The 25,359-nt window shown below is 43.9% G+C and overlaps 1 protein-coding gene across 3 annotated transcripts in view; it reads right to left on the bottom strand.

The window, feature by feature from the left end:
• The window catches only part of LOC138510563 (uncharacterized), a 1,136,503-nt gene that overhangs the window by 537,856 nt on the left and 573,288 nt on the right, over nt 1-25,359 (bottom strand). For all 3 annotated transcript variants that reach the window (XM_069626321.1, XM_069626322.1, XM_069626323.1), the window contains 3 exons: nt 24,450-24,494; nt 19,902-19,943; nt 1,705-1,746 (listed from right to left, as the gene is read on the bottom strand). In XM_069626321.1, coding sequence (XP_069482422.1) covers nt 1,705-1,746; nt 19,902-19,943; nt 24,450-24,494 — 129 coding nt within the window. The remainder of the gene's footprint in view (nt 1-1,704; nt 1,747-19,901; nt 19,944-24,449; nt 24,495-25,359) is intronic.

The raw sequence follows: 25,359 nt of genomic DNA, 5'->3' as shown, positions 1-25,359 counted from the left end.
TTTAACAATAATGAATTCCCCAAACTGTGAACTTCCTTTGTAAAGACACAATATTAACTGCACATATCATATCAAAGTGTAAGAGGTCGAGTAATCATCACCCTGAACTCTACCTTCTTTTCTACCTTCTAGACCACACAACAACCATTATTGAAACACTGTTTTGCTACCTGTGCACTACTCCCCAGAAGAGCATCTATCATCACCTTGATCCATCGGCCTCCAGGCCAAGCCATTACTTAAATGCATTCACAGATTGTACTTGTACTCTCCTTTACTTCACAGATCTATTCATCCCCACATTCTGGATAGCCTCAACCTAAGGTTCATATTACCTACATGCCAAACAGCTTCATGTGTTTCTCCCTCTCTTTGTAAGATCTTTCTTTCTCAACTTTTAGATCTGAACAAGGCACATCTGCTACTGATTCTGCCTCCTAGGGCTCTGAGTTGGCCACAATGTGTTTGGCCACGTGGCTCAGATTTTCAAGCAGATCGACATCAGATTGTGGAAAAGCCATGGCATGAAAAACCCAACTCACTAAAGTTTATTTTTCCAAACTCCTCAGCTGTACTGCCCAATGTGGTGTTCCCTAACAATATTTGCTCCAATCAGCAGCTTTGTAAGCAGCAGGTCGGGTGTCAGGCTTTCCATTTACCAATTGGGCAGTGCTTTGCAATGGCTATTTTGTGCTTTTTGCATACAATTGGGATATTTTGGGGCTATTTTTTAAGGCAGATAGGCATTTTTAGTCCTCCTGAGGCTGCCTCTCTGTCACTAACCACCTCCTCCGAACTCCTCTGCTGTTCTACCCAATGTGGAGTTCCCTAACAATGTTTGCTCCAATCCTTAGCTTTTTAATCAACAAGTCAGGTGTCGGGCAAGACATTTCCCAGCTACATGTTCAATAATCAGTTTTATATTTATTTTATTTAATAACACACCTAATATTTTTTCCTGGCTAATTCCTGCTGTGTTTACTTTTTGGAGTTGTTGTAATTTGCAATCACTATTGATTTGGGAGGGACAGATCGTGGTTGAAAGACCGAGGTAGAAATGTTCGAGGGAGAAACCACCCACATCCCTAACCACACCCCCAACACACCCTACCCACAATCCCAACACACCCACCCTCCCACCCCCTACTTACCTTGCTTCCCACTCGCTGGTCCCTGCGATGCCTGTTCCCTTTCACTTCTGTGATCAGGAACCGGCGCCGCAGGGTCCTTTCCTTTTTTTTCCGGGACAACTGCAGGGGGCACCTGCTGAAAACCACGCTCACAATATAGTGAGAAATGGTGCGGGGGACACCCTTCAGCCCCCAGCACCGAATGCGTGATCTGGTGGAACTTTTCGGCCTTTCAGAATTTTCGAACGGCCGAAATTCAGCCAAATCACGCATTCAGTAATTTTTTTCAGTCATTTTGGTTAATTCCGGGAGAGAGATATTGCTACATCACCATGGTGAAATCTGTGAGGATTTTTCAGAGAAAATGCATCATGCATTAATTTACACTCTTTTTCATTCATGGATTTTTGTAAGGGAGAAAGGTGTTGCTTGCATGGTTTGCAAAAAGTGAGCAGGGTGCATTCCAACACACTCATTTTAGTTACTAGTTAGAAGCTGCAGTGTTTTGACTGTTGAACATGCACATATCTCTAAAGCAGGACTGTTTGATGCGCCATGAAAGTAAAACACTTACAGGAGATCCTGAAGACTGTCTTCTGGGTGGGGTCGAATAACGCTATAGAAGAAATCAGATAGTTACAGATTAATTAAAGCAAGACGAGGAGTCCTTATGCAGTCATTGAAATGTAGACAGAGCATTTTAAATCATCACTGCTTATCATATGCAACACATTTAGTCAGTGTTTAGTTTATGTCACATCACCTGTAATCTGAACATAGTGATCTTTACTTGGATAGATAGCCATGCTCATCAAAATGAAAGGTTCTTGGAAACATCGGGCCTCATTATGATGGTAACGTGTTCTTTTAAATAGCTCCTATTTTTTAATTCCCACCGAATTATACATTGGAGTCGCATTGGTCCATTCCTTACTGAATGTGGCACATGGATAGTGCCATATTGGGAAAATAGCCTACACACAATACATATATCCTGCAATCCCAGCTCATAATTAGGTCATAAAAGTGGCATTTAAAATATCACATGGTTTTCCGTTCCAACCACACTCATTATAAAGCTCAAAGCAAAAACAGAAACTCCAGCACCACCCTCATCAACTGCCTCGGGAAAGTGAGCGAATGGATGACATTCAACTACATAAAACCAAACCGAGACAAAGCGGAAATAATGATAGTCTCACCTCATGCCACCTCAAACATCTCTAGCATGCCCTTTGGAAATGAGTAACTGTCTCAAACCATCTAAAGTGGCCAAGAACCTAGGAATATCAGTAGACAACAGACGCATGCTGGAACTGCAACCCAATGAAAGAGTAATAAAGTACTCATACATCCCCTCTCTCTCTGACATATTATGCCCTGCCTCTCCTTCGTACACAGCTAGCTGTCTGCCATCTCCCTTATTCTTTCAAGAATAGAGTATGCAAACAGCATTTATCCGGTATTGTATGGCCGTGGCCCCTCTCTGCAGCACCTTCACCGAGCACACTTTACATCTGTGCCTCGAAGGTGAGTCTAGTGCTTTTCCAGGCCTCTAGTTGCTTTAAAAATGTAATTTGCCATTTTTAGAATTCACCACGCTCTCCTGTGCCTTGGTTTCAGGGTTTTGAACCCTGTTTTGGGCTCTGTTCCTATTTCCTGGTTCCCCCCTCCTCCCAGCACCCCTCGACCCCTGATTGGCCTCCCAATCCGGTATTGAATGGCAGGGGTCCAGCCCTGCAGCACCTTCGTCGAGCGCACCTTCCATCTGTGCCTAAAAGGTGAGTCTAGTGCTTTTCCAGGCCTCTAGTTGCTTTAAAAATGTAATTTGCCTTTTTTAGACTTCACCACGCTGTCCTGTGCCTTGGTTGCAGGCCTTTGAACCCAGTTTTGTGCTCTGTTCCTGTTTCCGGCCCCCCTTCACCCCTGATCGGTCTCCCAGTCCGGTATTGTTTGGCAGTGGCCCAGCCCTGCAGCACCTTCGTCGAGCACACTTTGCATCTGTGCCTCGAAGCTGAGTCTAGTGCTTTTCCAGGCCTCTAGTTGCTTTAAAAATGTAATTTGCCATTTTTACAATTCACCACGCTCTCCTGTGCATTGGCTTCAGGCCTTTGATCCCTGCTTTGGGCTCTGTTCCTGCTTCCCTCCCTCATCCCACCCCTCTCCACCCCTGATTGGCCTCCCAGTCCGGTATTGTATGGCCGTGTCCCATCCCCTGTGCCTTGGTTTCAGGGCTCTGAACCCTGTTTTGGGCTCCGTTCCCATTTCCTGGTTCCCCCCTCCTCCCAGCACCCCTCAACCCCTGATTGGCCTCCCAATCCGGTGTTGAATGGCAGGGGTCCAGCCCTGCAGCACCTTCGTCGAGCAGACGAGTACATATGAGCGAACGACTGCGTAAGAAAGAAGGGGTGTGTAAGAGCGGGTGAGTGCGGAGAGCGGGTGAGTGCACAGAGCGGGTGAGTGCAGAGAGTGGGTGAGTGCAGAGAACAGGTGAGGACATAAAGCGGACGAGTGCCTAGAGCGGACGTATGTGGATGGAACGGGTGACGTATGTGGATGAAACAGGTGACGTAACCGGATGGATGGCGTATGTGGATGTAACGGGTGACGTATGTGGATGGAACGGGTGACGTATGTGTATAGAATGGGTGACTTATGTGGGTGGAACGGGTGACGCATGTGGATGGAACAGGCGACGTATATGGATGAAACAGGGGGCATATGTGGATGGAACGTCTGAGTGCCTGAAACGGTCGTAATGCACGGAACAGTCAGAGGACAAGGAACGGATGAAGTTCATGGAACTAGTGGAGTGGGCGCGATCTCAAGCACCTACAGTAAACCACCATTTCCACATCTCCACGCTTACTCTCTTCTTTACATCACCACTCAAATAGAACACAGCAATACTATGACACCATTCGGTATAGCTGTTCTCATACCAACATCTGCCTCAAACTCCCCATCACTCTAAGTAAACACTGCTGGTTACACACCCCCCAGCCAGGCGTTCTCCTCAGGCCCAACGCAGCAACAATCGGTCTGGATAAATCCTGCCAGAACGAACATATACTATTGACCTCTTAACCACCACACCTACCACTAAGAAGAAGCTATTTCACGAATGCCACACCTGCTGCACACATATCCGGCGCTCACACGCACTTATGACTCTCTCTATTCTCTCTACTGACTTGAACTTCGGTTCCCAAGGGCGTTCAACCTACCAGCGCCTTCAGACCATACCAATGGTACATAAGGCGCTATATAAATGCAAAGTAACATAACATAACATAACATTTATCTAGGTATTCTGCAATGACTCAACAAAATGCCACTCTACCAACCAGCCAGAGACCTAATATTGAGAAATGACATAGTACTAGAAACCAGAAGATTTTACAGAGAAAGATGCAGAGACTGCACCTTTTCCACTATGGTGAGCAAACACTGGAATGCATGAACAAGGTCAATTTGCACCCCACAGGACAAGCTTAAAATCTGAAAATTTCTAAACACCTGCCTCCCTAATGCTTAACAGACCGAAAATGTAACCTATATCCATCAAGCAGTAACCCTTAGTCCCCCTCCACCTTACTCAGCAAACACAATGCAAGCCAACCACTCCCCCATAGCTTTTATAAAACGACCCTCACCCCATACTTCAAACATCAGAAACATACGCTTCTAACTACAACTAATGTACACAGCTCCCGGCCAACATGCACTCACAATATAAGCATGTGCCAGCACACCTCTCTCTCTCTCTCTCTCTCTCTCTCTCTCTCTCTCTCTCTCTCTCTCTCTCTCTCTCTCTCTCTCTTCCCATCCCAACAACCCAACCCCACCCACCCGCTCCCTTCCAGTGCTCCTGGAGACTCTACAAATGGCAGCATTGAGCACTACAAATCCTAATCCCTGTGTTTTTACTCCTGTTATAAAACATTTGACAGATCTTCCAGTCAAGGATATATTGATCACAGCAAAAGCCAGCAAACACACTCTTCATGCGACTCTTCCTCTGACAAGCTTCCTTGCCCACATTAGTTCGAGAGCTTTTAGAGGGCTCCTTTTCTCCTTCTGTAGCTCAGCCATTATAATTTAAATACATTAATCCAGTAAAAGGTTAGTGAACAGGGACATTTTGAATGTAAAGCTTATATGTTGCATGAGCCACGGCTCAGTTAGAGGACTGTACTCTGTGTGTGCAGTATAGAATCTGTCAGAATAGTGGTTGGGGTAGAGTTGCATGGTCAGAAGCATATTATTATTGTTATCATTATTATTATTATTATTATTATTATCATTATTATTTTATTTATTGAGCACAGACCTAGCTTTGAGAAGCAACGGTGCACTTAAAAGAGGTATACAGCAATACAGTATAGGGGTAAAAGCAAGCCATACTGCCTCTAGGAGAAAATGCTAATGTAGGCTGTACTTATAATGGCGTATTAGTATCTACTGTAGTGAACCAGAAGAAGGACTCATACAATTGGGGGTAATTCCTCAAGACGTTTTATTAAAATAAAATAATAAAAAATGCCTAGCTAGCCCTATCGCTATGAGGGAAGTTCCCAACCTAACCAAAATAAAATAGCTAAGGATGTGCTTTAAAGTCAAAAATAAAGTTCTTCGGTCTGAATGCTATCCAACTAACAGGCCCTACCACTTTAGAAAACACCATCTAAGTAATTGGAATTATTTAAACCATTCAAATCTGCTGCCCACTATTTTTATATATCATCATCCTCCACTCTACCTTCTTTTCTACCTTCTAGACCACACAACAACCATTATTAAAACACTGTTTTGCTACCTGTGCACTACTCCACAGAAACACATTTATCATCACCTTGATCCATCGGCCTCCAGGCCAAGACATCACTTACACACATTCACAGATTATGCTCTCCTTTACTTCACAGATCAATTCATCCCCACATTCTGGATAGCCTCAACCTAAGGTTCATATTACCTACATGCCAAACAGCTTCATGAGTTTCTCCCTCTCTTTGTAAGATTTTTCTTTCTCAACGTTTAGATTTGAACAAGGCACATCTGCTACTGATTCTGCCTCGTAGGGCTGTGAGTTGGCCACAATGGGTTTGGCCACGTGGCTCAGATTTTGAAGCAGATCGTCATCAGATTTGTCCAAACTCCTCTGCCGTACTACCCAATGTGGAGTTCTCTAACAATATTTTATACAATCAGTAGCTTTGTAAGAAACAAGTCAGGTGGAATGTTTTCCATGTCCCAGCCATGCAGTGCTTTGCAAGGGCTATTTTGGAGCTATTTTGCACACAATTTGGCTGTTGTTGAGGTTACCTTTTATGGCAGATTTTTTAATCCTCCTGAGGCTGCTTCTCTATCACTACCCACCTCCTCCAAACTCCTCGTCCATGCTACCTAATGTGGAGTCCCCTAACAATATTTGCTCCATTCAGCAGCTTTATAAGAAGCAAGTCAGGTGTCACTTTCCATTTTCAAGCTACACGGTTTTTTATTTTGACATTTGTAGAGACCACCGAACACAAGGGCGTCTGGGCGCTGGTTACAGGAAAACAATGATACAGACAGACAATACTATTACTTAAACGCATGAGGGTTTTATATACATATTACAGCATGGTAACTTTGGTGAATTAAGGTTCTTGTATAAAAACCCATGTTTTGAGGCCTTTGCGGAAGGACCAGAAGCATGATTCTAATCTTAGTGATAGCGGAAGGGCATTCCAGTGTTTTTCAGCCACATCGGAGCAGCTACGACCCCCTGCTTTTTGCATCTTGAATCTGGGGATAGAGCGAAGGTGTGAGCTGGCTGCTTGGGTGGGTCTGTTAGATTGTGATTTGGCAAATTTTCTTGAAAAGTATCTAGGGGCAGTATTTGACAAGCATTTGTGTGTTAAAGATGGGCCTCATTACAAGTCAGCTGGTCTGGAAACAACGGTGGTGGTAAATCCGCTGCCACCTTTGGTTCCGGACTGGCTGATTCCGAGTCCTGCAGGCGGGAGGTGTCACTCCCACTAGGTCTGACCTGGCGGAAGTAACACCACCCGCCTGCAGGCGGACATGGAAACACCGGCTCTGTCATAGGTCATAGACGGAACTGGTGTTTCCATGGTCCCCATCCCCAAAGAAAGGGGCTTTACAGAATTCCGCCTCCAGAATTACCGGGTCACCAGGGTTGTAATGCCACGGTGATTCCGGGAATCATGGAGGCAGAATGGATTACCGGTCTGGCGGCAGCCTGCCAGTTTTTCCGGCACGGCTACTGCCGTACTCGTAATGAGGCCCAATGTGTTTGTGAACAGGCAGCCAGTGGACATTCTGTCTAGCAGAGGAAATATGGTCTTTTTTGGAATTGTTGGAAATGTTCAGTGCTGCTCTTAGTGCATTATTTTGTATGATCTGTAATTTTTTGATGTTACGAGTGGTCAAGCCTGCAAAGAGGGCATTGCGGTAATCTATCCTGGATATAATGTTGGTTCTGGCAATCGTTATGCAGCTGTCAGAGGTCAGGAAGGTTCAGCAGGCGTTGATGAGTTTAGATATGTATGCTGCCACGGAGGCAATTGTGTTTACATGTCTAGTTAGAGATAGCGAGGCGTCCAGGTAGACCAAGAGGGTTTTTACTTCTTATGCAACTGGGATAATGTTTCTGTCAATGACGAAGGATTTGTAGGCTCAGTTAAGTAACTGCCAGGCTATTATGCAAGTCTATACTCGTCCTTGACACTTAAGGGGTTAAACGTGTTTGTGTTCCTAGAAGGAGCAACTCAGTTTTCTTGTCGAGCTATCCAGGCCTGGATGGTTTGATAAGTTTTGCTCAGTGCATTGGAATCAGTGTCTTAAGTGCCTGAGATACGAAGGAGGATCAGGGTATCATCCACATGGTTAGTGTAGGAGATACCCATAGCGTCAAAGAGGTGGAAGAGTGGCTTAGTAAAGATATTGTATAGTGTTGGGGAGACACGTGAACCTTGGAGTACTCTGCAGGAGACTGGGGCTAGAGGGGCAGCTGCAGAAGTGGAAAAGACCCTCATTGTTTGTTTATGTAGAAAGGACTCAATCTAGGCTGTTGCTCTGGTAGAGAAATAGGCTGCTGAGGAGAGGTGTTGGCAGAGGATTTTACGTTCCACCAAATCAAAGGCAGCTGAGAGAAGAAGCAAAAGGGGGAGAGCCAGATTACCATTGTCTTTGATCTCATCCATTTGGATTTTTAGTTCCAGGAGTGCTGATTCCATTCCATGAGCAGGAAGGAAACCAGATAGGCACAGACCAAGGAGGTAGTTGGTTTCAAGAAACTTTGGGATTTGCAGGTATGTTGCTCTAACCTGTATTTTAAGTAGGAAGCAGACTATCGTGATGGGGCGGTTGTTGGTGGAGGTATTAGGGTCTAGTGTATGTTACTTGAGAGGTAGGACCCATGTGTCTTTTAGATTAGCTTGTACATTACCAGAGGAAAATTAAGTGTTGATAAGCGATGCGATGAAGGAGACAAACTCTGCTACTCAGTCTTTTATGAACGAAGCTGGGCAGATGTCCCCTGGGCAGCTGGATAGCTTCAGGCCTTAAATGATTTTTGTAAATTCTGAGACAGAGACAGAGACTAGGGTGAACTCATCCAGGTGAGTAGAGTCAGGAGGTAGGGGCAAGGGGTTTGGTGGTGTATCAGTTGGTATTAGTTTTTAGCCACAGTTTTAGTAAGGAGATTTTCTCCATTAGTGCTTTTTGAATATTGGACCACCAAATGATGTCTTTAAGGCCGCTATGTGGAGGAACTGGTGATTAGAGTTCTCACAGAATGGCAAAGAGTTCTCTAGTACCTGAATTTGTCTTATCTATTTGCTCACTGTACGTCATGCTTTTAGCTTGGAGAATGGCCTGTTTGCAGCTTTTGGACAAGGAGGTAAAGTGCTCTTTAATTTTTCCATGTAGTCTCGGCTGCTTGTTTTGTGGAGAGTATTGCTTTAAGGTTTGGGGTGAACCAGGAGTTCAGGTGAGCTACTGGTTTGTGTTGACGGTTACTTGTGGGTGCTACCTTGTCGATAGCAAGTAGGAGAGTTTGTTTATATAGTTCTCCCATGGAGGTCAGATCATTGGTTGAGTGCAGGTGGGCCGTCAGAGGTTGCAGCAGTGGGAGCATATTAGTTGAAGTGATATTACAGCATTTCTTGAGAAGGAAGCCAGTGCATGTTGAGGTGTAGCACACGTTAGACCATTCTTGGAAATAGTAAAAGAAATGACATTGTGGTCTGACCAAGGACACAGCACATTAGATAGGATGTTGATTTTACAGTTAGCATCTGTATTGGGCAAGATTGTATGCACTACAACAACCCTGGCCTCTTGGCAATAGGACCCCAACCTTTGGTATAGGTCTGTACTACACAGGTTGGTAGTATGTTGAGCAGCCAGGCCTATCTGAAGAGGGGTCAATGTGAGCTGTTGGGGAGTTACACAGAGATTCACAGTGGCAAGTATTCAAATAAACTCTTACACACAAGATTTCTTGATTACACAATTAATAATGTATTTAACAGTCAGTTAGAGTAAGCCTTCTTCAGAAGGGAGCAATACAAAGCAACACACAAATACACTTCAAATAAAATAGACACTCTTAGTTTTCCAAATCAGCAAATACCCATTTGGGAGGCACCACAAACACTACCTACACGAGCAGGTGACTTCAATAGTTAGGGTGCTGGGGACATTAATATGTCACTGTTGCATTTAGAATATTCTTGAGAGGAGTATCAAGGAAAAGAGTTTTCACAATAGACAAGTATTCACACAATTATTCTTAAGCAGGTAAGTACTTTCAAAATAACCCCCAATGCAAAGTCAGTTAACCTTTCGTGGAAGGAAGGCAAAACACATAAGCAGGAGAGAGAAGAGTCATTCAGGGAGCCAGGCCTGCCCATGTTAAGTTAGAAAAGTTGAGGTGAACTGATGCACTTCTTGCAGCTAAGTAGAAAGTCTTGCACAATGTTTAAAAAGTCTTTGTAGGCATCAAAGTAGGGTCACAAGCTGATTAGGCTTGTGAGGTAAAGAAGCCGATGGCAACTCTACAGATGCAACCAAGACAAGTCTCCAACGAGGATAAGTGAGGTTACACAACAAGAGGTAAGTTCTCTTAGACTGTACAGTACCTTTAGGTTGAAGAAAAATGCAGCAGATGGCTTCTGCTCCTGTGCAGCTCTGCAGATCCTGGTGTTCCTGGGCTTCAGTCGTGGGGACAAGAGGGAGGACTTCTGGGGATTCCTGCACTGCAATGGTACGGTCACCGACCGCGACCGGTAATCTTCAAACAAGTGGCACTTCAGTGTTTCAGCTCCTCGCATCTACCGCAAATTGCAACACAGCAGTTCCTGGCTGTCGAGATGGGCTTTCCTTGCATCTGGGGTCCAGCACTCTGTTGAGGTGGCTCAGGCTCAGTCAGTTCTGCTTCCTGGGAGTCTGGATGATCTTTCTGGTGCTCTTGGCCAGCTTAAAAGCAACACACATAATCTGGTGTTCCTCTTCTCTAATGGGTTCCAGCAGCAACTGCAGTGGAATTTCAACCAGCTCTGAGAGAATGTCCAGGTGGCTTACTTTGGAGTTGATAGGTCCCAACTCAGGGGGAAAAGTCGTCCTTACATGGCTTCTCTAGTCAAAACGAAATTAGAGTTTCAGCACAGCAGCAGGGCTTCGGATGGCAAACCAATGGTCCAAGAGTTGTATCAGGCATCCTCTTCAAGTTCTTCTTCGGATTCCTTTGTCTAGTGGTTGATTCTGCCTTCCAAGCCAACAAGCCTTGCCTCTTATGCAGGTTTCTCCCATTAATTCCAGCCTAGCTGTCAGTCACCCAGCAGTGTGGCTGTCCTTGCTGGACAGCCAGCCGGCCAATCACCTAACAGTGCATTCCTGTCTCCTAAGAGACTAAGCACGGGGAGTTTCGGGCACCTCCCTTACTTCCTGCCCCGCCAGACACCCTGCAGCCAAAGGCAGGCATCATTTGTGAATCCAGCCAAAGGCAAAACAAACAAAGAGACCAAACCTGGTTTGGCAAATAGAGTATATCTCAAGAAGTACCTTTCCACAAAGAAATGGCTAAAAAAAGAAGACTGGGGCCATTTTGACAAAAATGACACCCTTGGGTGCTTTACTGCAGCTGCGAACACAGCCCGCGGTAAATGCACACCACATTAGTTAAAAGTAAACCACTGCCAACAGCCGTTCATCGAGGAAAGGGGAACATAAAATTGTTACATTAGAAGCTAGACAAACGGGATACTAAGTAACCCTTCAAGCACCCTATTGTAAGATAGTGTGTGCTGGGTCTAGAGGTAAAGTCAATTTCACTTCACTGCTCTTGGAAACAGTAGTTTATCCAAGAGAAGGTATTTAAACCTTTGGGAAATCTGAAAGACTTCCCTGTGCCACTGCACTGAAGGTGCTGTGTGACACAATGTAAAAGATGATGCCTATGGAGTTTGTCAGACTCCATAACCAAAAGAAACACAGAGTTCAAAATCACATTGAAATACAAGAGAGAGAGTGGGAAAAAAGGGTCTAACTCTCTCCAGGTTAAAAATACAAGCCCTCAAAATCTCCAGCAACGTTGCTAGGGGTCTCTAAGGTAGAGAGGAATTAGCACACTTCTGAGAATTATCACAAAAAATTAGCCAACCAGTCTAGCGTGCAGCCTTTGTTGTGAGCGGGGCATGTGATGCGTTGGGTGAAGCCCAATGCTTTGATAGTGTTGGTTAGTGCAAGTGCAATGTCATTGGTAGGATCATTAAAACCCAAATTAACATCACCCATGAGGATGATTCTGGAGGGTGGCTTATTATCGCTTGAGACGAGATGTGCAATATCTTTGTAGAAGGATAGCAGCGGGTCTGGTGGTCTGTAGATTAAGTGGACGGTTAGGATGGCAGTGTCAGAGAGGGACATTTTGATTGAGAACAGTTCTCTTGACTGGAATGCTTGGTTGGGGATTTCGCTGATGGTCAGATAATTTTTGGCTTTGATGGCCACTCCTCCCCCTTTGGTGACCAATCTATCTTTCCTAAAGATAGTGTAACTATCCCGGATAGCAAGAGAGAGGGATGAACCAGTGGCTGCATGCAGCCACATTTCAGTGATGGCTATTAGGTCGAGGTTATTAGAGGTGAGGAGATCAGATATATTGAGGGCATGAGCCAGGAGGGATCTACCATTGATAGACGATCCCTTAAAATGCATTGTTGCATGTGTATTGGCATCAGGGATCTTACCACAGGCATGAGTAGGCTTAATAGATGCATGAGTTTTAAACAAAGTGATGCCAGTTGTAGGGTAAACCAAGGCATATTTGCCAACAGCATCAATAATTCCAGGGGAAGCATGCTCCAAAATACATGTGGTAACAATACTTACAGGGGCAGTAAGCTCCAAAATACAAGTGTCATCAATAATTACAGGGGCCAGAGGCTACTAAATACACGAGGCATCAATAATAACAGGGGCAGCAGGCTCAAATATACATGTGGCATCAATGATTACAGGGGTAGCAGGCTCCAGAATACATGTGGCATCAATAATTACAGGGTCGACAGGCTCCAAAATACATGTGGCATCAGTGATTACAGGGACGACAGACTCCAAAATACATGTGGCATCAATAATTAAAGAGACAGCAGGCTCCAAAATACATGTGGCATCAGTGATTACAGGGACGACAGACTCCAAAATACATGAGGCATCAATAATAACAGGGGCAACAGGCTCCAAAATACAAGTGGCATCAATAATTATAGGGGCAGCAGACTCCAAAATACATGTTGCAACAATAATTAAAGGGGAGCAGGCTCCAAAATACAAGTGGCATCAATAATTACAGGGGCAGTCGACTCCAAAATACATGTTGCAACAATAATTAAAGGGGAGCAGACTCCAAAATACAAGTGGCATCAATAATTACAGGGGTCACAGGCTCCAACATACATGTGGCATAAGTGTTTACAGGGACGACAGGCTCCAAAATACACGTGGCATCAATAATAACAGGGGCAGCAGGTTCCAAAATACATGTGGCATCAGTAATTAAAGGGATAGAAGTCTCCAATATAAATGTGGCATCAATGATTACAGGGTCAGCAGGCTCTAGAATACATGTGGCATCAATAATTCCAGGGGCAGCAGACTACAAAATACATGTTGGAACAATAATTAAAGGGGCAGCAGACTCCAAAATACAAGTGGCATCAATAATTACAGGGGCAGCAGACTCCAAAATACACGTTGCAACAATAATTAAAGGGGCAGCAGATTCCAAAATACATGTGGCATCAATAATTAAAGGGACAGCAGGCTCCAAAATACATGTGGCATAAGTGATTACAGGGACGACAAGCTCCAAAATACACGAGGCATCAATAATAACGGGGCAGCAGGCTCCAAAAAACATGTGCCATCAGTAATTAAAGGGGCAGAAGGCTCCAATATAAATGTGGCATCAATGATTACAGGGTCAGCAGGCTCTAGAATACATGTGGCATCAATAATTCAGGGGCAGCAGGTTCCAAATTATAAGTGGCATCATTAATTACAGGGGCAGCAGACTCCAAAATACATGTTGCAACAATAATTAAAGGGGCAGCAGGCTCCAAAATACAAGTGGCGTCAATAATTACAGGAGCAATGGGCTTCAAAATACATGAGGTATCAGCAATTACAAGGGTAGCAGGCTCCAAAATACAAGTGGCATCAATGATTACTGAGGCAGAACGCTCCAAAATACATGAGGCATCGATAATTACATGGACAGCAGGCTCCAGATTGCACATGGCATTGATGATTACAGGGGAACAAGTTCAGAATTGCACGTGGCAACAGTGATAACTGGGGGCAAAATTGATCTTAGTCTGGGCAACAGGAGCTATGGTTAGCGAGGAGGCAGCCAGTTCATTTTCAGGAGTTGTGTAGGCGGGTACAGTAGGGATGCCAACATCGCTTTTCCTGACTGTGATAGTGAGATTGTTGTGCTTCTCATGGAAGGTGGGTGCAGTGGGTACAGTACAGTACAGTAGTACTGTTTCAACAGTAGGGCTACGCAGACAAATAAATGGGGCAGAGGCTTTCAGCAGTATCCAAGAAACTTGGGGCTCTGGAACCAGGCTGCATCCAGTGCTTTAGATTTACTTTGGAGACGACACTGGAGTGCAGGGGCACATGTTTATGTTGCAGGGAGCATTGTAGGGCTTGCGCAGTGCAGGGGGCGTGAACATTCCTAATGTGATGAGATGGGAGAGTAGATGTTAGGTGTAAGTAATGCGTGGCCAGGTTCGATGCAAGTCGCATGTTCCTATTTTTGATGGGGCATAGATTGGTAGATCAGGGTTCACCATTGAGCACTGTGACTCCAATCTTCCTGATACTAGTGAGGTGTGGCGAAGCGTCGGGCAGGAAGTATGTCAGCAGTACATTAAATGCGTTAGGTAAGACAAACATTTTTTAAAGCAGTCAAGCGTTTTAGTCTAAAGTCAGAATGCGTTCAATATTCCGTTTTATATTTGTTTTATTGATTATCTCACACACTGTATTTCCTTGTTCACTTATTCTTATTCCCTCTGGTTAATGAAAGTGCACTTTTTGGGCATTGTTAGAAGTGCAGAAGTGCCTGTTCAGAGCACAGGACAATGTTGGAAGTGACTGAAGAGTGTGAAGGAAGGGAGGCGTTAGAACTGTTTACTTGATTTACCAGAGAACTCAAAATGTACAAAGTTATTAGGAATGTTATTCTCACCAGAGCAACTGTTGATATATGCATTTGTTACAAGAATCAGGGTTGGTGGAATGTCGATCACCATCCTCATGTTCTAGATTTCTTGTATTCATTTGTGTGCCGTTTCCCTGACTGGGGGGTCATTACTCCTCTGAGCTCAATTAAATGAACCTTCTTCCTATATTCAAGCTTGCGAGCCTCTTTTACATGCTTAACAAATTGTTAGTGAAAGTCGATACACAAGTGTGGGCTGGTGAGAGTTTTCACATTTTAAACTTTGCTTGGAGGGAGTGCAACAGTGCGGTGAAAACGCTCACCTTGTTTGCTTTTGGGTATGCTGATGCATCCGGTTGCAAGAGCAACCTAATACATGATCACGAGAGGAAAAGAAAGGAACTGTGACGCGAGTTGAGCAACAACGCACCCTGTTGCTGTGCAGACACTTCATGCAGTCAAGAAGGTGATGTGAGCTTGCGTAGACTATACACCTGTTGCCGTGGCGACGCTGTACACAATTAGAGGAAGGCACCTAATAATGTGGCTTGCGTGACAGCCATTTTGGCTTCGGTTACCACGGTAATAGTGAGTGAGCTATCACCGTGGTGACCGAAGCCAAAATGGCTGTCTTCATTGAGTTTGCAAACAGAGGGCAGCACTCAACAGTGACAGACATTGATGGTTGCATTGAGTGGCAATTTGGTGCATATGGTGGAGTAGTGATTTCTTGCTATCCCTGGAAGGGTGGGCCCACTGACAGTAGAGAAAATGGGACTGTGCGACTGGGATTTTGTGATGAATAAAGAACAGAAATATCATTAATTTTCCTGAGGTTTGGTGCAGAAGTTTGCAAGTCTCTGAATTAGTTGGCGTAGCATTGGAACATGGTGAACGTGCCAGTGCCCGTGTTTTTCATGACTAGTACAGGTGAACCCAGGATATGTTGGTCAGACTGGAGGGAGGGGTTCACAAAATATGCTCTGGCCATGTTTGGGGCAAATGATTCCATTGAAAGGAACAAAGCCTTGTTGTTCCATTGTTTGGTGCCAGCAGGACAGGATGTTTTGTGGAAATTGCCAGAACCAGCTGACATGGAAGAGACTGGCCCATATGAAAGAACACTGGCGAAATTGGACAAACACTACCAGGTCGAAGAGAACATTATTCTCGAAAGATACAATTTTGCCACTAGGGAGCGAACAATCTGGCGGGAGTATAGAGGAATTCATTACTTCTCCCAGGGCTCTGGCAGTGAAATGCAGATTTACTCTCTGTCACGACGAACATTTAAGGGACCAGCTAATGATAAAGTGTACCAACAATAATGTCAGGAAAGACTGTGGAAAGAACGCAATCCCACGTTGGAGAGGGCGATAAAGATAGCGAAGACTGTAGAGCACACAGAGAAGTACATCAGAACACTTCAAGTGGACAGGAGCAAGGAACATACTTCTGACAAAATAAAGCTGGAAGATGGAGTGGTACACAAAGTTTCAAAAGTATCACAAAAACAGTATACAAGTGGATTTATAAAAATACACAAGAAATCAGATAGGAGGCCAGAAGATCACAATGAGAACAAATCCGGGAGCAAAAAGATTGTGAGCAGACAATGGCTGCCCTCAAAAGATGTGAAGGGTTTTTCAAGAGATGTCAGTTCTTCAACGTACTTTAGTGGAACACCTGGGCGAAGATGTTACAGTTGTGGGAGTATCTCACATCTGGCATTTGACAAAGAATGTTTAGCAATTCATATAGTGTGCCGTGAATGTGGCAGGAAGGGGCACCTCGCCCTCTGTTGTAGGAATTTTAACTATGGAGGAGGTCAAGCACATGAAGTTAGTGCAAGTTGCAATGATGATGAGTTCCATGAAGTGGGGATGGAGGTGGTGAACTCTGCAGGAAAAGTAAAAAGGTCTAAACCTTGTGCGGTGATAACAATTCAAGGGGTGCCTGTGTCCATGTTGATTGATAGTGGTGCAGACTACACCTTGATCAGTGTGCAGATGTGCAAAGAAAAATGGCAATGCTGTACTTTGTGGAAAGATGGAGTAAGAGCAAATGCGTATGGTGATGTACCAATAGAAATGATAGAAAACTTTGAAGGAGAATTACAATTCAAAGCAAAAAAGTCTATGGAGCGATCAAGCGGAATTGATAATTAGACTAGATGCAAACCATCCGGATCAAGTTTTAACGGTGAAAGAAGTGGACACAAAGCATGATTGTGAAAGGAGTGGAGGAGATGTCAAACAACACTCTAGCAACAAACTTGGTTGTTTAAAGGGTTTCATCCATAAAATCCAATTAAGGAAAGGGGCAGAGCCAAAAGTAGGTAAACTACGCACTGTACCATTGGCACTGCGAAAGGAAGTGGAGAGTGAATTGTAGAAAATGGAGAGAAATGGTGTCATTGAAAGGATACACGGATCTGAATTGGTCAGTCATATTGTCATTTGCGTCTAGGACGTTGAAATATGCAGAATATAGATATTCAGTCATTGAAAGGAAGGCTTGGCATGTGTGTGGGGTATGGAAAAGTTTAAAAGGTATCTATCGGGAAGAGAGTTTACCATTTGGGCGGACCACAAACCTTTGGTCAGTATTTTTTCGAAGGGAGGATTGGAAGGTGTCTCTAGACACATCATGAAGTGGGTGAGCACATTGCAAGGGTTGAAATTTTCCATGGTATATGTGCAAGGTAAGACTAATGTTGTAGCAGATGCCTTATCGAGATTGGTGGAGCAGAACACAGTCAGTACAGAACATATGGGACAAGGAGAAGATGAGGTAGGAGAGATTTTTCAGGTGCACAGTAGCTTGAAGCAAAGTGAATGGGACATGGCATGTTTGGAAGATGTGCTGTATCAAAAGGTGATGGCGATCGTCATTGGGAATGACATCAGGAGAACAGATGTTGCAATTGAAGGATATGGCAGGGTGAGAGATGAACCTTTTGTACAAGGAAACGATTTGTATAGGGGACATCAGTTAGTAGTACCATGTAAGATGAGGAGGGCAGTGGTACAATTAGCACATGTTGGTCATTTGGGGGTGGTGAGAATGAAGGGACTAGTGAGGTCTGATGTTTGGTGGCCTGGCATAGAGAGAGATGTGGAGGAGCAAGTGAGGATATGTACAGAATGTGTGGAAGGTGATAAGGGACTCACTGTGCAGAAGGTACAGATGGTTGTGAGGAAGAGTCCCAGAGTTCCGTGGGATGAAGTGGCGTTAGATGTTTTTGGCCCATTCAACATTAGGTAAGCAAGAGATACCTATCTATTGGTAGTAATGTATTTGATATCTAAATGGCCTGAGGTATGTGTGTTGAAGGATATTTTGAGTGCTAGTATAATTCGTTTTTTAGAACATTTCTTGTGGAGGGAAGACTTTCCCAAGAAGTGCTTCTTGGATAATGGCTCCCAATTGGTGTCGAGAGAATTCAGCGATTTTTTGGACAAATATGGGGTGGAACAGGTTACCATTTCTCTATATCACCCCCAGAGTAATGGATGTTTGGTGCGCTTTAACAGGATGTTGATGGAGGCTATCGGGATAGCAGTAGCTACAGGAGGTGATTGGGTACCCACAGTGATGGAAAGAACATTTCAGTACAGGTTGGCTCCCCACCACGTTACGGGAATATCACCATTTGAGGTTCTGCGAGGGAGGAAGCCCAATTCGCATCTATGCCCTGGGTGGATGGGGAAGTCAAAATTTGTGGGAGTAGATATCGAAGTTGTGAGAGAAAAGTTTCATCTAAGTGGTAATAAAGCAAAGGAACAATATGATGACAAGAATTGTTGGAGGAAATTTGAGGTGAGAGAAGGTGATTGGATAAAGATAAAAATGCCAACCAAGGTGAGGAAAGGTTCTTCATTATACTCAGAACCCAAAGAAGTGATGGAGGATTTGGGTTCTTCCATTTTGGTTAGAAGTGGAGGTGTATGGAACAAGGAAAGGGTGGTTCTTCTGATTACAAGAAGATCCCAATCAGTGTATAGCGATTAAAGGAAGGAAGGTGTTAGAAGTGCAAAAGTTCCTGTTCAGAGCAGAGGACAATTTTGGAAGTGATTGAAGAGTGTGAAGGAAGAGAGGTGTTAGAAGTGTCTACTTGATTTACCAGAGAACTCAAAATGGACATAGTTATTAGGAATGTTATTCTCACCAGAGCAACTGTTGCTATATGCATTTGTTACAAGCATCAGGGTTGGTGGAATGTGGATCACCACCTCATGTTATAGATTTCTTGTATTCATTTGTGTGCTATTTCCCTGGCTGGGGGTTGTTACTCCTCTGAGCTCAATTAAATGAACCTTCTTCCTATATTCAAGCTTGTGAGTCTCTTTTACATGCTTAACATGCATGTTGTAATTTGTAATCACTATTGAGTAGTGGGAGGGGCTATTGGTGCATCACCATGATGAAATTTGCAAGGGTTTATCAGAGAAAATGTGTCATGCATTAATTTACACAGGGTCATCACGAGTTGGCCGGTAAACCTTAAATGTAGCGGTAACACTATTAACGCTGCATTTAAGGGTCGACCCACTCATAAGTCTGGCAGCATTTACCCCCATCTACAAGCTAGAGGTAAATGCACAAAGGAAAATTCCCATTTCTGGGCACAATTAGCGGCGCGCTATTAGCGAGCTGATTGCGCCAGAAATTCCCAATTGGGTCCAATGGATCCAATGGGGAATAGGGAATTACTGTTACCGCACAACCTTTGATCCACCGCTAATATGCCAGATCAGGTGGAGGTAACGCTATTAGCGCGGGCGGTATCCCGGTGATAATACCACCGGGATACCACCCCACTCGTGATGAGGCCCTTTGTCATTTGTGGATATTTGTAAGGGAGAAAAAAGGTAGGTTCCATGTTTTGCAAAAAGTAAGAGGGGTGAATTCTAACACACTCATTTTAGTCACTACTTAGAAGCAGCAGTGTTTTGACTTTTGAACATGCACATACCTCTAAAGCAGTACTGTTTGATGCACCATGAAAGTAAAGTACTTACAGGGGATCCTGAAGACAGTCTTCTGCGTGGTGTCGAAAAACGCTATAGAAGAAATCAAATAATTACAGATGAATCAAAGCAAGACGAGGGGTCATTATGCAGTCATTGAAATGTAGACAGAGCATGTTAAATAGTCACTGCTTATGGTATGCAATACATTTGGTCAGTGTTTAGTTTATGTCGCATCACCTGTAATCTGAACATAGTGATGTTAACTTGGATGGATAGCTATGCTCATCAAAATGAAAGGTTCTTGGAAACACGGGGCCCATTATGATGGTAACAGTACATGTGTTCTTTTAAATACCTCCTATTTTTTAATTCCCACCAAATTGTACGTTGGAGTCGCATGGGATATTTACAGAATGTGGCACATAGAAGGTGCCATATTTGGTAAATAGCCTACACACAATACATATATCCTGCAATCCCAACTCATAAATAGGTCATAAAAGTGGCATTTAAAATATCACATGGTTTTCCGTTCCAACCACACTCATTATAAAGCTCAAAGCAAAAACAGAAACTCCAGGACCACCCTGATCAACTGCCTCGATGAATGAGCGAATGGATGACATCCAACTACCTAAAACCAAACGCAGACAAAACAGAAATAATGATAGTCTCACCTCATGCCACCTCAAACATCTCTAGCATGCCCTTTGGAAATGGGTAACTTCCCCAAACCAACAAAAGTGGCCAAGAACCTAGGAATATCGTAGACAACAGACACATGCTGGAACTCCAAGCCAATGAAAAAAGTCATAAGGTACTCATACATCCCTTCTCTCTCTGGCATATTATGCCCTGCCTCTCCTTAGTACACAGCTAGCTGTCTGTCATCTCCCTTATTCTTTCAGACCTAATATTGAGAAATGACATAGTACTAGAAACCAGAAGATTTTACAGAGATGCAGAGACTGCGCCTTTTCCACTATGGTGGGCAAACACTGGAACGCATGAACAAGGTACATTTGCACCCCACAGGACAACCTGAACATCTGAAAAATTCGAAACACCCGCCTCTTCAATGCTTAACAGACAGAAAGTGTAACCTATATCCATCAAGCAGTAGCAATAAGACTTCTCAATAGTTTGACTTTCACACGCAGACACAATGTAAGGGAATGCCATACCTGCTGCTGACTGTCTACCTAGAACACAACACACAGCACTCAGGGAACTCTAAGAACTAGAAAACATCACATCAAGCCACTACCAAAACACTAAGAGTATAATAAGAAAATGTATTTGAAAGCAATACAGGAACCCCAGGAACACTCACCAACTTTCGAGTAAACCTTAGTCTCCCTCCACCTTACTCTGCAAACACAGTGCAAACCAGCTACTTGTCCATAGTTTTTAAAAAAAGACCCTCACCCCAAACTTCAAACATCAGAAATATACACGTCTAACTACAACTTTCTAACTACAACTAACGTACACAGCTCCTGGCCAACATGCACCTGCGCCTCTGGACACAAATCCCTCAATCCTTCCTGCACTTCACACCTAGAAGGCTTACACAAACACAGACATGCACACACAGACACACACACACACACGTAATGCTCAGGGTACTTCTGATCTGCAACCTCAACACAAAGCAGTGCAACGTTGTCTTTACATCCTATCCCAACTAACCAAACCCACCCACTCCCTTCCAGAGCTCCTGGAGATTCTGGAAATGGCAGCACTGCGCACTACACATCCTAATTCCTGTTTTTACTCCTAATATTTGGCAGATCTTCCAGTCAAGGATGTATTGATCATGGCAAAGCCAGCAAACACAATCTTCATGTGGCTCCTCCTCTGACACGCTTCCTTGCCCACATTTCTTCCAGAGCTTTTAGACGGCTCCTTTTCTCCTCCTGTAGTTCAGCCATTATTATAAAAATAAATTAACCCAGAACAAGGTGAGTGAAGAGGGTGCTCAGAGAGCACCCATTGCCAGAGAAATACTGGAAGATTATGAATGCAAGGCTTACATGTTGTATGAGCCACAGCTCAGTTAGAGGCCTGTCACTCTGCATGTGCAGCATAGAATCTGCCAGGATAGTGGTTGGGGTAGAGTTGCATGGCCAGGAGCATATTATTATTATTATTATTATTATTATTATTATTATTATTATTATTATTAATATTATTATATTTATTGAGCACAGACCTAGCTTCGAGAAGCCGGAGTGCTTTAAAGAGGTATACAACAATACAGTATAGGGGTAAAAGCAAGCCATACTGCCTGTCAAAGGAAAATGCTAATGTAGGCTGTACTTATAATGATGCATTAGTATCTACTGTGGTGAACCAGAAGAAGGACTTAATTAGAGGCCATTTCTCAAGATGTTTTATTATAATAAAAGAATCAAAAATGCCTAGCTAGCCGTATCACTATGAGGGAAGTTCCCCACCTAACAATATAAAAGCTAAGGGTGTGCTATGAAGTCCAAAATAAAGTTCTTCGGTCTGAATCCTATCCAACCAACACACCCTATCAATTTAGAAAACACATCTAACTAAAGGGGAAATGGGTGGCTTTGCACACTAGTCTCAACTGGGAGTTTTCCTGACACAATTTAAATTTGGTTTGTCCTTGGGTTTCAAAGTTCCCTTTTCCACCACAGGATATTCTTCCGAGTCGTTGTATCAAGTTAGGGTTTCACCTTCTCCTGTCAACAAATAAAACTGTCTCTTGTTGTGTACATTGCTATTCCTCCATGATTACCAAACAAAATAAAAAACACATCCTCCTTCGAGCTGTTTGCTTTTTCCCAAAGTCCTGTCTCCTCATACAGGTTATTTTCTTTTACTCAAATTATTTCAGATAGGGCGGCTGTCCTCCCTGTCCTATTAGAGTTGTATACTTTCGGTTTCTTTATCAGCATTAATTCTCAGTGTTCACATCTATTTCTCCATCCCCCTGTTATAGGTTAGTTGCACCATCAGGTTTGTCGAGCTCCCAAAACTGTTGTAGCTTTCCCAGACGTTATTCCCAATATTTGTGCTTGTCTCGATACCCCTTTCTTAGGAATTGAACGGACTCAGGTTTCTCATGCTCCTGTAACCTTGATAGCTTTCCAAGCTGTTATTCACAACGTATTTGTTATTGATCCCCCTCCCATAGGGTATTTGCACACTGTGGTGTTTCAGACTCCTGTAACTTTGATAGCTTTTCGAGCTGTTGTTTACAATGTTCGTACCTGGATCAGTAGGCTCTCCATCAGGTTTCTTAGGCTCCCGTAACGTTGTCGGATTTCCCTGTGGCTACTCATGTCCGTAGCTGCTGTCCCATGTGTGCACAGCTTGGGGACTCGGGCTCCCTCAAATGATCTGGTCTCGGCGTCCATTACCAGCCAATCAGCCCACAACTGCTCGTTCATGGTCACACAACCAGATGAGATGTGAATATTCCTGTCTCTGCTCCTTCTCTGACCTCAGTTCTACGGTTGGGTAGAATGCTAACCCTCAGGCGTTCAGCTCTCCACTTGCTCTCCATCCTCACTGCCACTGCCCAGTGTGGTTCTGCCCCTCTAGGGCGTCAATGATGCAGAGGCTTGCCTCTGATTACCGGTTTCCTTTCCTCCTTAGGAGTTACCTCTCTTATACACTAAACAGGAAAAAACAGAATGGTGTCCTTCTTCATTGATATTGGGTTTCTTGCTGTGTTCAGCATTGCCTGTAGCCAATACATGAAAAGAAGGATCTCTGTGGAATATAGTCGTTGTAGGAGATAATAGAGTATTTTCCTAATCCATATATGAAAACAAGGTGGTATGGGCTGGGAGTTCCGCCCCGGAATGGGAGTCTTTGTCCCCAAGAGGGTAGTCACTCCTTGTGAGGTCTCACTTGCCCAGACAGCTAGGGAGGGTCTTGGTTAGTGGGCTCACCTCCCTAGTTACAAAGGTTGTGGCTCCCCTCTGCGGAGTACGGACCATTGTCAAGATTCGTCACACTACACATTCGTTATCTTTGCAAACGAGTCCCACCCTGAAGGTGGGGAGTATTCAAACAAGCATACAAATCTACACAAAATGTAATGTTGGAAGACGTGCACATACTCCTACGTCCAGTCCCTCCCTCATCAAGATCTGTGGGTTTGATCACCCAAGAATCGAGAGCAGAACAGTTTAGCCAGTCCTCAGCATAGTTTGACCAAATACTGTGCACACTCTTCAGTTCATGCCCACCCTGTAGCGTTTACACATAGAGCAAGAGTAGGAACCCTCAATACTGTCTGGCAGATGACCTCCATAGGAATGGACACAATGCAGCGAGCAATACAAACTTTTACTGCTGCTTGGCCTAAGTAATTCCCACAGGCCACAATGGAATCAGTGAAGCAGGGCATGTCTTACTTGATTATATTTGATCCTTACATTTTTCTTTGGATGAGTGGGTCACCTCAGTTGTTTGTAATATGTTAGCAGGTAGGAGTTAAAACATACTTTGTGTTGTCAGCACCTCAACCTTGCAAGTTGTTTTGAATACAGACATGCACACCTCTCTAAAGCCTTATTATTTGAGGCACCATAGAAAGAAAGCTCTTACCCCAGCTCCTGGAGATCCTCTACTCCTGCGTGGGGTCGAAAAACGCTAGGAAAGAAATGCGACAGTTACAGGCAAATCAAACCAACCCTGCCATGTCGGCACAATCTTTCAATGTAGCACATATAATTAACATACATTGAATGCAGTAACAATATGGGTCTTTGTCTCATGTAGCATTACCTTTAAAAAATTAACTATATTCACATGTTGTCGTGATCATAGTATATTCTATGGGAAACTTGGACCTTATGAACATTGAAGATGATTGGCCGCACCGTGATCTACACGGGCAAGCTAGGGACATATTGGGCATGGAACTCTTATGCTTACAGCTGGTGAATTTAAAAACAAACCCACCAGCATAATTATTCTATGCATTTCTTATCTGAAAAACCCAGCCAGAAAAAAAAAAAATACAGCTCCCTTGATGTATAGAGTAAAACTACCAGATAAAAAGCAATCCGGAACCATGGAACCCATGACTAGTATATACAAAGATAAAGGATGCGTTACGGGTACGATCCTTAGATTAGAAGGTGCTATGTACGCTATGTAGTAATATCAAATAATGTACTATGGGAGGCATCGACTACCAAATGACCCACAAGGCCACCCGTATGGCCTCAAAGAGGTAAATCAAGAAACATCAACACATTAGGTCTTATGGTGTCAGCGCTCTCCCTATCCAATAGCTCTGCAGATTCTAATTGTTTACAGTATAGAATCAATGTTCTATTGTGTAGAAAGTCCTTTAATGTTTTGATTAGTACAGCCGACACGTGTTTCGACCACGACTTGGTCATCTTCAAGGCAATTGCCACCTCTGGACAATAAAAGGAGCCTCAGGAACAGGAAGTTGTGGGTTGTACGGGTGAAGTCAGAGGAGGCGGAGGCAGACCAAGACATGAGG

The sequence above is a fragment of the Ambystoma mexicanum genome, chromosome 6p (assembly GCF_040938575.1).
Source record: "Ambystoma mexicanum isolate Mex_15411 chromosome 6p, UKY_AmexF1_1, whole genome shotgun sequence".
NCBI lineage: Eukaryota > Metazoa > Chordata > Amphibia > Caudata > Ambystomatidae > Ambystoma > Ambystoma mexicanum.
The sequence above is the reverse complement of the archived record's forward strand: the minus strand, read 5'-3'. Positions and strand labels throughout refer to the sequence as shown.